At 50.5% G+C, this 13,339-nt stretch overlaps 1 protein-coding gene across 12 annotated transcripts in view; it reads right to left on the minus strand.

Annotated features, from left to right (window-relative positions):
* ncor1 (nuclear receptor corepressor 1) overlaps positions 1–13,339 on the minus strand; it is a 64,147-nt gene that overhangs the window by 24,253 nt on the left and 26,555 nt on the right. For 10 of the 12 annotated variants that reach the window (XR_004776191.1, XM_035527341.1, XM_035527340.1 and 7 more), the window contains exons 15-18: positions 6,040–6,170; positions 4,779–4,966; positions 4,491–4,595; positions 1,667–1,729 (exon numbers count right to left, since the gene is read on the minus strand). Coding sequence is in view for 11 of the 12 variants with exons in the window: in XM_035527341.1 (XP_035383234.1) it covers positions 1,667–1,729; positions 4,491–4,595; positions 4,779–4,966; positions 6,040–6,170 (487 nt within the window). In the remaining variant the exon portion in view is untranslated. Of the gene's footprint in view, positions 1–1,666; positions 1,730–4,490; positions 4,596–4,778; positions 4,967–6,039; positions 6,171–12,435; positions 12,780–13,339 lie in introns of those variants that run through there. The other 2 variants (XM_035527339.1, XM_035527336.1) reach the window with 2 other exon arrangements.

Raw genomic sequence — 13,339 nt, forward strand, 5'->3', positions numbered from 1 at the left:
CAGCCAAAGCTGGTTGTGTGTATACATTTGTGGCTTTTAAATCATTGTTTTTGCATACTCAGTGGTTCAGTGAGTTGTCCTTCAAATTCCCCCCCCCACTTTGGCCTTATAAACAATCAATCAATCTTCATCTAAATATTCGCGTTACATCTTATAGTGTAATACTGTAGCCTCCTGCGAAATACATACTGAACAGACTTCGGCAACGTGTGCACAACTATGCCCCCAACACCCAAACCACACAAAAATTCCCACTTCCTCCTTTACTTGCCACCTCACACTTCTCCTTTGTTACTGCGGACTCCGGAAAAGAACAAAAAGATAGAGGAAGGAAAAGGATGACCTCAGTTTACCCTCACAGCAGTACCGCCAGCCAGCACACACGGCATTCTGTGTGTGTCCATTTTAAAAAAGGCTGTAGGAAGCCTTTTATAATAGTCGACAACAGGCACTCAGAGAAAGCGGTGGGATCGAAAAAAACAACACTCTGTGTCTGGAATCTTTCAAAAAATAACCAAAACGGATCTAGAAGTAAAGAAAAAAATATGATTGGTTCAAAGGAACACCAGTTATCCTGTCTCACTTCGACTGTCTTGCTACTTCTGACTGTGTGTGTGTGTGTGTCTACAGATGTTACATGTCAGCATGTTGGTAGTTTTAGAGCATCTAACCAAATGCACATGTGAAACTGTGGAGGTGGATGTCCAAATTAGTGTGTGCAAGAAGTCACCACAAGTATTCAACGCCACTAGTATACTAGCATGTGTTTGAGAGTGATGGAGGGAGACAGACAGACAGACAGACAGACAGAGAGACAGACAGAGAGAGAGACAGAGAGACATCTAGGTGTTACCAGCTCTGCTAGTCTGCTGTTAGTAAAATGATGCCTTGCTAGCTGCTGGAGAGACTCAACAGATGATGAAAGCCTTACACTGGCACGAATAAAGACAATTCAGCAATTACCCCTGAAGCAAACCGAGGTAAGAACCTTTCGATGGACGCGCGTCCCCTGGCTGGCCGCTACGCCTCCTACCCGGCTCCAATGACGTTTAAGCAAACAAACCATAGTTAAAAAAGAGGAGAGAAGCAAGGGGTGATGAGCTACATGCAAGGAAATCAGAAATCAAAACTAAATAAAGGCCAACTGCAGAGGCACTGACCAAAATGCTCATGATTAGAGCACAATTATATTTAAATCAGGGGTGATCAAACACAAAGCACACGAGAGTTACTGAACTTAAATTCCACCAACCAGTTACAGGGGTGCGGTCTGCGCTTGGGAATCAATTTGTAAACGACACATCGGAATCTATACAAGAAGTCCAAAAAGACTCATGCACTTTCATTGCAAGCTGGGCCATAGTGTACCGCAAACACGCACACACACTAACAGTCTGCAGCGCACGGACCAGAAAACCCCGGGTTTCCCTATAAGCATCGGCTAAGGGCAAGAGATAAAGATCAGAGAAAAGGTGGGGGCAGAAGTGTGTGCGCGCACGTGTGTGTGTGTGTGTGTGTGTGTGTGTGTGTGTGTGTGTGTGTGTGTGTGTGTGTGTGTGTGTGTGAGGCAGCGGGAAAACCAGCATGAGACACAGAACTGCAGCAACAAGGAAGGGGCCAGCACCCGTGCAGAGGAAAGCCGGGGGGTTGGAATCATGAGCACTACCTTTTTTGGCGACCTCCATCTCCTCCTCCGTCCAGCGCGAAGTCTCTCCAGCCTCGACGGCTCCTGTGGAGGGACACAACGAGCCCACACCATCAGAGAAACGCAGCAGGAAGAAAGAAAGAAAAAAGACACAACAAGAGAGGAGAGGAGGGGAAAGAAAGAGAGAGAGAGAGAGAGACTGACCGCACTGTGTTTTGCGGGCTCCCTGCACCTCCCCTCTCCTGCTCTCTAATCAAATAATCTGTTTACATTCGGGGGCTGACCCCTCCCTGCATGGCAGCCCTCCCTCCCTCCCTCTCACCCGCCCTTTCTGCTCCCCCCTCGCGTCTCCTCTCGCGCTCCCTCGATCTCAACGTGCTCTCCGCTCTCTGGCGTCCTTCGCTCTGGGTCTCTTCCCTTGCTTTTCATGCTAACAACAGCTAGACCAGCCCATATCTCTCTCTCTCTCTGATTTGAGGCTAGACTGTGGGAGTGCATAAGGACCTCCCGTTTCCCCTTTAACAGTGGCTTGCACACATGCGCGCGTGCATGCACACACATATCAGCAGCAAGACACAGTGAGAGGGAAAGAGAAAGAGAGAGAGAGAGAGAGAGAAAGAGAAAGAGAGAGAATGTGTAACAGAGTAAGAGACAGTGTGTGCAACAGGGAGACAGACAGAGAGAGGGATGGGGGTTTCACTCACTGCCCTCTCTCATCAACTCCTACAGATTGACCAAACATTCAGACAAATTTAGCACAGTATGAACCTCTGACATTTGTCCGTCTGTGTGCGTGCACGTATGCGTGTGTGTAACTGATGAGAAAACTCTGTCGTGTTTACATGTTTTGTACAGACTGCCTTAACCAAAACCCCTAATAAATGCCTGGGTTCTGACCTACTTGCTACTGTTTGTGTAATTCTATAACCTTCGCATTATTAAATCATGAGTTTTACAGAGACGTGTGAATGGCGCGCGCACACACACTCATCTCTACATGAAAACAGAAGAATAAAGATTGCAGTAGTAAAAGATATACAGGAGCGGTCAAAATTGCAGTGAAGTGCACAAGGTTTCCAGAAAAGCAGGACGCTTGGGACAGAGGTCCTTCATCAGCTGTGCAAGCAACGTTCTTCTACTACAGCGCAATTTTTAACTCCCTTTCTCTCCCTATATCCGTCAACATATGTATGTGTATGTGTGTGTGTGTGTCTCCACACACACACACACACACACACACACACACACACACAGTTTGCCAATGGTTGTGCAATGCAAAGGCGCAAATATTTCTTTCTCTCCTTTAGTGACCTTTTCTAGACACACACGCACACACAGAGCTGAAACCCTGAGATGGCACATGCCCAGGTAGGTGAGAGGCAGACAGCATAAACTACCATCTCCTCACTCAGACTGGGCATGGCATATCTCGCACACACACGCACACCCACTCGAGATGAAATGTAATGTACTCCAAGAGGAGCGCAGTTTACAGGCAGCAACAAGGTGAGCTGAGGACAGCAGGTGGCGCATGAAACAGGAAACAGCAGAACAGGAAGTGCGAGCTCTCCTGCATGCAGCCCCAGAAACCCTGGCATGATGCAGGGTCCAAATCCATACTCCTGTGCCCCCATCACCTGCCCACTAGGAAGGAACTCTTGGAACAAGATATTTTCCTCGGAGGCTGCATTCCGTACCCTTTCCACTTCCCCACGCCCATGCAAAACAAACAAACAAAAAACCCAACCAAACCCTCGAGGTCCCCACTGTGGCGACGAACCATTCATCTCGAGTTGTATGACCTGCTGTACGTGAATCAACGCGAGAATGTCTACCGAAATCCGGCTGCCGCGGCATGACCAGGGCGTTCTAGTGATTCTAACTACAGACCAAAGCAGCTGCTGCCTCGGGGTAATCCGTTCAGTCGGACGTGTGTGCAATTCCGCAGAAGGATCTGGGTCCAGGGTCTCTCGTAAGCACCAGACTTTGGTTGTTACAGTTCCAGCATCACTCAGAACAACCAAGGCTATCAGAAATCTGAAAGTCCTTCTCTGAAAGTCTGAAAGTCCTTCGTGCGCACGACTGCAGAGAGCCTTGGAGAGCAAGAGCGGCAGACCAACGGGTTTACCTGCCTCCTGTTACCGTCCCCATGGCGACCGCTTCCACCTGAGGCTAGCTCCGTCGCCACAGCAACACATGGGCCCAGAGCAGCAAGTGGCGGGGGGGGGGTCGGAACGGAGATGGAACAAAGGTGCAATGTGAAAGCAGCATAAGTTGTGGCTTGTTTGGCAAGGAGGGGGGGGAGAAAAAGAGAGAGAGAGAGCGAGAGTGAGCAGGACAGAGAGTGTGAGACACAAAGAAAAAGAGAGAGAGAGAGAGAGAGAGAGAGAGAGAGAGAGGAAAGGAAGCAGGAACGAAGGAAAGCGAAAACCCTCAAATGTACGAGGATGCGGGTTGAAGCCAGCAGACCTGATGGATTTAGCAGATTCCTCTGACGAGGCCAAACGGGTGGGGTGGGGTGGGGTGGGGGGTTGTCTGTGTAACATTTCTTCCTCTGGTGGTTCAGTTCTAATCTCCTGAGGCGAGGGTGGAGCTGAGGCTCACAGAACTTAAGGGAGCGGCCTTTGTTTAGCGCACAGCCCACCCACCCGCCAGAACGCATCCCCTTTGTTAGCCAGCAACCAGATAGATCAGCCCAGCTCTGACTTATTAGATGCTGGTTTTTAGAAAATGCTGGCAGTCACCCAGGCCAAAACTGAGCCAGGAGGTACCCCACCTCCGCAGGCAGACATGAGCCCTAGAGGATGGTGCAGTGAGGAGTGTGCACTTGTGCAGGGTTGTCTACCTCGCGCTTGGGTGTCCATGCTGGTCACAGGGGTGAGTTTAGCGAGCTCGCGGGCAGGCTTCTGAGCTGGCTCCGGTTTGGGAGGAGGGACAGGCTCAGGCAAAACTACCAAAGAAGAAACACCAAACACTTATGCTCTCTCTCTCTCTCTCTCTCTCTCTCTCTCTCTCTCTCTCTCTCTCTCTCTCTCTCTCTCTCTCTCTCTCTCTCTTTCTCTTTCTCTCTCTCTCTCTCTCTGTGTGTGTGTGTGTGTGTGTGTGTGTGTGTGTGTGTGTCTCTGTGTGTTACCTTGCTCAGGCAGGGGCGGCACCGGCTCCTCGGCGGCCACAGCGGCTGCCTCGTTGGCCATGGAGCGTGTGGTGATGCGGCCTTTGCGGCGGCCCTGGCTGTTGGCCGTCTTGCGGCCGCGCGGCGTGCTCTGCTCCTTGCCCTCTTCGTCGTCGCCCTCGCACTTCTCTTTGTCTTTGCCCACGTCCCTGCGCACAGTACAGCAGCCCCGCGTTACGGCGCACACGCCCCTGCTCCCTGACCCCAGGGCTGCTGGGGTTCCACCCAATAGTTCACCAGTGTGAAGTAAAATGCGATGAACACGGAGCAGACACAGTGGGTTTTGCTTGCTGAAGACCCCGAGTCTCAGCGGCACAGCGGACTGCTTACAGCCCCTAAAGCAGTAAGCTGTCGGTAACCTGACAGTGTAGGAAGGAAAGGTTCCCGTTGTCTTCCTGACGGAGGCAAAAAATTCTCGGCTTTATGTTCCATCTCCGTGTAGAGTGTGAGTGGGACCGGAAGCTTTTCCTGGCATAAAAACATACATTACTAAAAGCATGTCCTGATCGCACGGGACATCCCGGAGTCATTCCCGAGCACAGTCCCACGTTCTCACATAACCTATACGATAGAATGAGCTCCCTCCGAGGACACCAAAGGGGTTTCTATTAGACGGGTGGGGTCATCTATTGTTTGACTCTGGCTTCAAATGTGATGTGTGCGATTGCCCCGCTAACGTGTTTACCTAAAACTTTCTAATCCGCTTTGATTGTAAGGGCCACCCCACTGCTGGTGGGTGACGTAAACGGATGGAGGCAGGAACGCGTGGACAGAAGGCAGGTGAAGGTGTGGGAGCCTTTACTGGGGGCTCCAGTGGCTGAGATCTCGCCACAAGACAGCTGGGCAAGCTCGCGTTGAGCTGTCCTGTTAAAAGTGCCACCGTGGCCAAAGGAAGAGCGTGGAAGGATGGTGGAAAAGACAGCGCAAACGAGCAGATATCGTTTACGGGCTGAAAGAGGTCGGCTGCATCGATGCAGATCGATGCAGATCGAGCGGCGAAAGCCAAAACAGAGCCGACTGGCACGTCCGGGAAAGGTCAGTGACTCTCTCAGGAACCATTTAGGCGCTCTTTAATAAAACAGGCTCTCTTTGTGGAAGAGATGCACAGTACATGCAAATTTGTATGTAGTGATGGGATATAGTGATATCAAAGGCCCAGGGTGGGACTCGCATCGATCTGGGAGGGAGGGAGGCGAGAAGACCGAACGTGAGAGTCACTCACTTGGAGTCCTCCTTCTCATCTTTCTCCTCCTCTTCCTTCTTCTCGTCGTCCTCTTTCTTCTCCGACTTCTCCGCTTTGTCCTCCTCGTTCTTGTCGTCGGACTTGTCTTCTTGTGAGGGTCGTGTTATCTGCTTTTTGAGAGGAGACGGGGGGGGGGGGGGGGGGGGTTAGATTGTGGTTCCGCTGAGACAGGGTGTCAACAAAAATCCATATCCAGTCATCTTAAGACACACGAGTCCCAAGACACATGAGATTCACAGTCTGATCACTTAATCTTATTCCAACAGAGTAAAATCCCTTCATACGGCCAACAAAAAGATGCAAAAAAGGTTACAGATTCAAATAGGTTACTTAAAGGTCACGGTAGGAATATTAGTACTGTACATAGTACTCTGCCTCTTGGCCAAAAGGAACACTAATCCTAAATTAGCATAAATTTCTTTCACACTGTGTAAGATTATCCAGACGTTCATCAATGGTGTTAGATTCTGATGTTGAAAGGACATTTAGGGGTCATTTAGAGCTCAGTTAATTTAATACCTCACTCTATAAGGGTCATACAGTGTCACGGCTACGCGAGGGGGAGAATAAACTGTAACATGACCAACACCCGGGTTTGGCCAATAGGCCGGATGCCTTGTATCAATCTGGGGTTCAGTTTCACACCCATAAAACCCCCAATCTTGATTACCTATTACCAATTAGCTACCACGATAGGGCAGGCAAGACCTGAAATCGCAGTTCAGGTTCGGTCACCTCATTCCTTGTTTTGGCTTGTAGACCTGGACACAGCTGGATGTGTGCCATACACTTCTTGCCTTTTGCTTCCCTAAGTTCTCCCTCTCCGGCTCAGTCCGCCCCAAACCCACTTCCCTTTTAAGGCTACATAAATGCTACAGTGAGTGATTTTCCCTTTTTTCTGAAAGAATGTGCCTTTGAGACAGGCTGAAAACCTAAGAGGAGCTTCTCACTGGAGAAATGACAGAGGAAAGTGACTTGCAATGACCTGAATGGGGACCTGGTTTCTGCCCTTCAAAGAAGCCTGATAGAAGAAGTAAAGTATTTAAAAAAAGACACGAAAAAAAAAAAAAAGGTCAGATTAGACTTAACGTGGTCGTGGCCACGTGCGTCTGGGCCGCATCGTGTGGCACCAACGGGAAAGCCGAGATGCGCTGTGTCTGAGGCAACAGGGTCAACATGGGGAGGGCAGGGGAGAGTGATGGAGGACGAAGGTGTGTACATAAGAACAGACAGAGCCATCAGGGGGCATTCTGGGGAAATGCCCGAGGAGCGCATGACACGGGTCACTGGGGTACAACAAACGCGTAGGAGCACCCTCGGGTAACCCTCGTCTACAGACTCCCAATTTACTCAGACATGACAAAGAAAAATGAGAGGAAATATGCTAGAGAGAGAAGGAGAGAGAGAGGAGCGAGAGAGAGAGAGAGAGACCAAAAAAATGGTGCTAAAGAGGGATAGCCAGTTGGTGAAAGGCCAGAAGATACGATTAGCACCATGGCGATCTTTGAAAGGGCTGTCTAGAGAGCACAGGCCTTCACAGAGGCTCTTGGATAACAGCACTTTCATTGTTGATGGTACTAAGGCCCAGGGAAGATCAGAGGAATGCGAGGCGTGCCGGGTGTCCCAGTGACTGGGTTAAAGCTACACACGCCTGGATGTGACCGCAGATAGGCAAACAAAACCACCTGATCCCGCGACACGGCCCATCCTAAGAGGCGGAAACCTTGCACGGCCACTTAAACGGGGAACAGGAGGCTGGGTGGAGGGATGGCTACAGGGGGAAATAAAAACACAATCCATGGTTAACCCTCCCAGATGACTACCTGTTGCATCACGGCGCACAGTGCATGATACGGTCTCACAGTCCTGGCCTGTGTTACCAGAAAGGGGGGGGGGGGGTTAGTTTTGAATGAAGGATTCACATCTGGCAACTGTAGTAGCCTTAAGACAGGCACGCCAACACTCTGGTGGTAAGCAATTAGGTGAGAATGGGCCACATAAGGTCATGAACAGCACTTGCTTGGCGGAGTCTCCAAGAATTCTTGTTCCCTTATAGCTTTATTTTGTGTGTTTGGAAAATGTGACCAGCCACGTGTGAGAGAGAGACAGAGAGCTCCGAGTCACCCATAAGGGTCCCGTGCTCCTCTGCGGTAAAGGCAGAGGGCGCCTGGGACTCAAACCCGGGTTCAAGAGGTTATAAGGAGATGCCATGACCGCTGGACCAAACAGCATAGCAGCCAGAGCACCCGTTTGACATGCCTGTGGGTCACAGACTCTGCTCCAACCCTTCATCATCCAGGGTCACACCCATGTCCCTCAACAGGGCTTACACTGGGCTTTATACAGTCCCCATAACGAGGGGGGGGGGGTTCCTCAGCCATGAGTGCGCTCCCACTGGCCTCCATGGTACCGGCCCACTTCTGACGCCACACGTGGTGAAGGGCAGCAACCAAACCCGGGTCTGGTACTGGCAGCGGAGTGGGAACGTGAGCAACTTGTACTCCAGTAGGGAGCCAGCAAACCTACATAGAATGTATTGGTCAAAGTACATTTAATAGGGTACCAGGTGTATAATACAATAATAACACAGTAATGTAATACCAACACCACACAAAACTCTACAAACAAGGTGATAGATACACGAACATATAAAAAGGTCAAACCAAAAACAGGTGCTAACCTGGAAAGAGAACTTGGACAGTGCCCAAGCAAAGAAAGAAAAAGCTCTCCACTACCTTAGTCTGTGTCATAACACAATACTAGGTATATCCTATTGTTAAAAAACTTACTACACTAGTCTACACTAACATATGCACGCACACACGCACTTATTTAAATGTGTTTAGGCAATATGCACAAACCTACTTGGTGTACAATGTAGGTGTGCACACTTGCTAACCTGTTCTCAATCCAAGTAGACAACCTGGTGAACAAACCTACACAAAATCGTGTGACTGTGTACACTGCTGACAAACCCAAACTGTTATCCAAAATCCAAATTTTGAGCCACAGCCAAAGTCAAACCAGAAGACATGAACTAACTGCTAGGTAATGGAAGTACAAAAACTAACAGCAGATGAATGAGAGCCAAGCAAAGACACAAAAGGTGAGTGCCAAGCGCGATAGCGCTCCCCTGTGTGTGTGTTTATCAGCGAGAGAAAAATACCCAAGTTCACACTCACCGTGACGAAGTGAGCGGTGCTGCATAAGGTGTCCCAAAAAACCAACAACAGAGTAACGAACACCATAAATTTGTGAAAGCGTATGATCTTCCACTGAACTATACTACACACTGCAGGGCAAGTTTTTCCAACAGGCTACGCACCACTGCTCATCAGTCAGGACTCGACAAACCAAAGTCAAGACGACAGCCCCTGTGTTTAATATCTTGTAGCTCCTCGACAATGGCCATTGTCGATCCTCGACTATATTTATCATGGTTGCTAGCATGCATGCACACACACACACACACACACACACACACACACACACACACACACACACACACACACACACACACACAGAGGTTGGGGGGGGGAGGTTTCCACGAAAGAGTGAGAACAGAGGAGAACGGGGCCTCCTCCAAGCCAAAAAAGCCATGCGGACACCAGATGGGGCCAAGGAATGTCAAAAGCACAACCGCGGATGGAGAGAGTGGGGAAGTAGGGAGAGGGTGCGCGCGTGAGAGAGAGACGCTGAACAGAAGTAAGGCTTGCGAAATCCCAACGGAGCGCCAAATTTTGAAAGGAGGCCTCGAGACAGAGTGGAAAAACGGCTGAGTGAAGAGCGGCGGTGATATAAGAGCGCACGGAGGGGAGCTCGCGCGGCTTTCTCGGAAGGCTCCAAGCGGAGACGGAACCTGCGTCACCCATACTGAGAGCATTCGGGTTCCTGAGCTCTGCACCGCCTCGGCATTAAGAAAAAACACCGGGTCTGCTCTAATGAGTGGCCAATTTTACTTCAAACGGAGATGTCAACGAGTGCTGGCCATACCAGGACCACTTCTACCCCAAGGAGCAGGGAGCAATCTCCGTCATCCGTCCCCTTTCATTGATTATTGACTTCTTTACTTGGAAAAATGTATTTTATTAAAAGCCATGCGAGAGATCTGGAGAAACAGTAAGATGAGAACAAGTTTGTGTGCTGCTCTCCTACACAACAACAGCAATCTGAACTGCACCCAAAACAGGTTACAAAACAACTCGAGATCATCTGACTCATCTGACTACTGGAGAGCAAGCACGCCCGGCACTCTCAACACTCCAACACCCAACTCAATACATCCAACATACAACCCAACCTTTCCTTGGTAGAAATCTTACAATGTCCATTTGGACTTCATTCACATTCCAATTACAGGGACCAAAAAAAAAACAACAACAAGGTAAACAAAAAAAATTCTTTTATATATATTATATAAATATATATAAACAACCAAAATTAAACCTGAGCAGACTGAGGCATATCCTCCTGCAGTCTAAATAGAGGCTTGGATTCTTGGTTCCGTATCTCTGGCTGCGTTTCCCGCTGACAAGTCCTGGTGAAATGCCGGACCTGGAATGGCAGTGTTTGTGTTGGAACGCCAGCATGTTCCAACCGGCCCCTCGCTGGTGTTCCTCCACACAGATGTTTCTTAAGCCCTTCTCGCACGGCGCGATTTACAAGCGGCTGCGCTGGCAGCACCTCTCGCACGATACGGCCGACACCGACGTTCTCAGGCCGACGCCCCTCCTACAGCGTCGGGGAGACCCCGTTCTGAGCGGCCCCATTTCGGAGGCCTGGAGGTGGGTTTGGAAAGGAGGATGAAACTAGAACTTGCGTCTGTAAAATCAGCTTTGGTGGAGCACTAGCAAGCACAAGAACCATAGGAGAAGTGGCGTGGCCGGGGAAGAGGGGTGGACACTGGGACCGTAAGAGGACTGGGAGCTGCTCCGAGACTCCCTCCGAGCCTCTGACTGAATGCTGAGGGCGAGGAGTCACGCTTTTCTGCTGATTCACCAGACATTTATTTGAGTTAGGAAATGACAGGCTCCCAAGCCAAAGGCTCCTGATCCCAACTCTCCCTGACTCCATCCTAATACACATGCACATTCCAGGCCCAGGGTGCCGTCTGTGTGATTGCAAACCGCTCCCATGAACTTAAGTGTACGATTTACTGATACAGAACGTTCCACCATGACAGGGACTCGAGCCAAGCGAATGTTTGCTTTTAAAAGAGCTTCACACTAGGCAACACTCTGATACAATAAAAAAAAGGAGATTAAAAGAAAATAAGAAATTAGAGAAGGCCACTACATAAAAGATCCTTTTCTAAGAAATGTATTAGGTGGTACAGCTGATGGTGCCAGTGGCTTGGAGATCTCCAATGGGATTTTCCAGCCACATACACTGAACAAGGCAACAGAGGAACCACCTACAAGTTACACTGATGGGGGAGGAGAGGAAATAAATAAATAAATAAATCGCCATAATTTTATTTATAATTGATTCAAGCAATGAGTCAAATGCCTGAGACCCATTAGAAAAAAGGACAATAAACAGCTTTGTTTAACTAGCACAGAACAGCAGGGGTTTTTGTTTTTTTTTTTTTATTTAAAAAAGCATGACTCATAGCTCCAAAGGGTTAAGTGGTAAAGGAACTCCAGAATGGCCTATGGCCTGGATTTCAGTTGGCAGCTGGGTCAGCCACAGAGCAGCACAGGGAGAAAAACACCAACGCCAGCCAAAAGTTCCTCAAGATCCTTAAATAACAGCCATTATTGTTCTTTTCTCCCTGACCCTGAGTACAACAAACAGCTGGTTGTTTAAGTTCGGAGAAAGCGGGATGCAGTGGCTTTTACCGGGGGGGGGGGGGGGGGGGGGGGGGGTTTGGGGGACCGCATTTTGGTTGGGGCTCCAGCAAACACCACCCTAATTGGTGAACAGATCTCAGATCAGGCTGGGGCTGGGCTTTTCCAACCTGAGAGAGAGAGTGCAGAAGGGGAGGGGGGAGAAAACAAGCACATGCTGGGTGGGGGGGGGGTGCTCGAGAGGACATAAGAGAGCATGAGATGGAAAGAGACAGAAGGAAGCGGGGGGGGGGGGTTGCAGAGGGGAATGGGACAGGCAGAAAGTGTGAGAGGACGCAGGGCACAACCCATGTGGAGGGATGGTTTCAAACCAGACAATGTAGGCAAGCCAAAGTGAGCAAGAGAGTGCGAGACAGAGCGCACACGAGAGTGATCGAGATATAATAAGACCCAACAGAAAATGGAAACACAGCAAGCACACAAACCGGGACAAAGCTAGAGCAGCGTTGCGCAAGTGGAGCGACGTCCCACCAAACACGCGCCGTTTCACACCCCCACTCCTTACCCCGGCACATGCTCACGCTACCTTCACGCTTGTTTGTCTGTATCCACCACTCAGAAAATGTCGCTCACGTCGGCCGTTTAGGGGTCTTGCTGTGGTATTCCAAAACATCGGGAGCAGAGGCACGGTGTAGGGTTGCGTGCGTGCGGCTGACCGGCTGGCCCCTCGTCCGGACTGGAGCTGTTGCCAGCTGGGGCCCTCTCGCGCTGCTTACTGCCTCGGCATGCCGTTGGCCCCGGGCGAGCCGGCTTCACACACGCGGCAGCCGCCGCCAGCACGCACAGGCCTGCGTGCGCCTCTAATCTGGGCGAGGGGGGCGAGGTCAGGTGACAGGCGGTGGGCCCGGGCCACGGCAGCAGCACCGCTTCTGATTGGCGCTTGCAGACGCTCAGCAACTTTCTAGCTTGCGCAGGAGCGGCCGGCACGTACCACTGTGCTGCAGAGGGAGAGGGGTGTCCACCCCATCTCCGAACCACGCACCATCATTGACACACACACACACACACCCCCACACCCCCACTTCACAGACACTTTCCAGTGTGTGTCTGTGTGTGTGTGTGTGTGAAGTTGTGAGCTCTAAAGGAGAGCAGCATACACAAACTACCAGCGGGGGCTTCTTCTCCCTCTCTCTTTCTACCCCCTCTCTTTTTTTTTCCATCTTCTGTCAATGCCTATTGTTTCCTTCCTCTCCTCCCTCTCTCCTCCTACATGCTGAAGTGCTCCCATGGGACTCTGTGTGCGAGTACAAAAAGCTCCAGCCAGAAGTCTGTTTGGAACAGACTGAAGCCAGAGCTCGGGGCTCCCGCCGAGCGGGGCCGGGCCGGGCCGAGGCGGAGGCAGCGCCGGCGCTGCAGCTGCTCCCGCCAGCCCGGTCCTGGTCCCTCCCCTACAGTTCCTCCACCCGTCTCAGCTACTCATGCTGCCTGCT

This window comes from Electrophorus electricus, chromosome 6 (genome assembly GCF_013358815.1).
Source record: "Electrophorus electricus isolate fEleEle1 chromosome 6, fEleEle1.pri, whole genome shotgun sequence".
In the NCBI taxonomy this organism is placed as follows: domain Eukaryota; kingdom Metazoa; phylum Chordata; class Actinopteri; order Gymnotiformes; family Gymnotidae; genus Electrophorus; species Electrophorus electricus.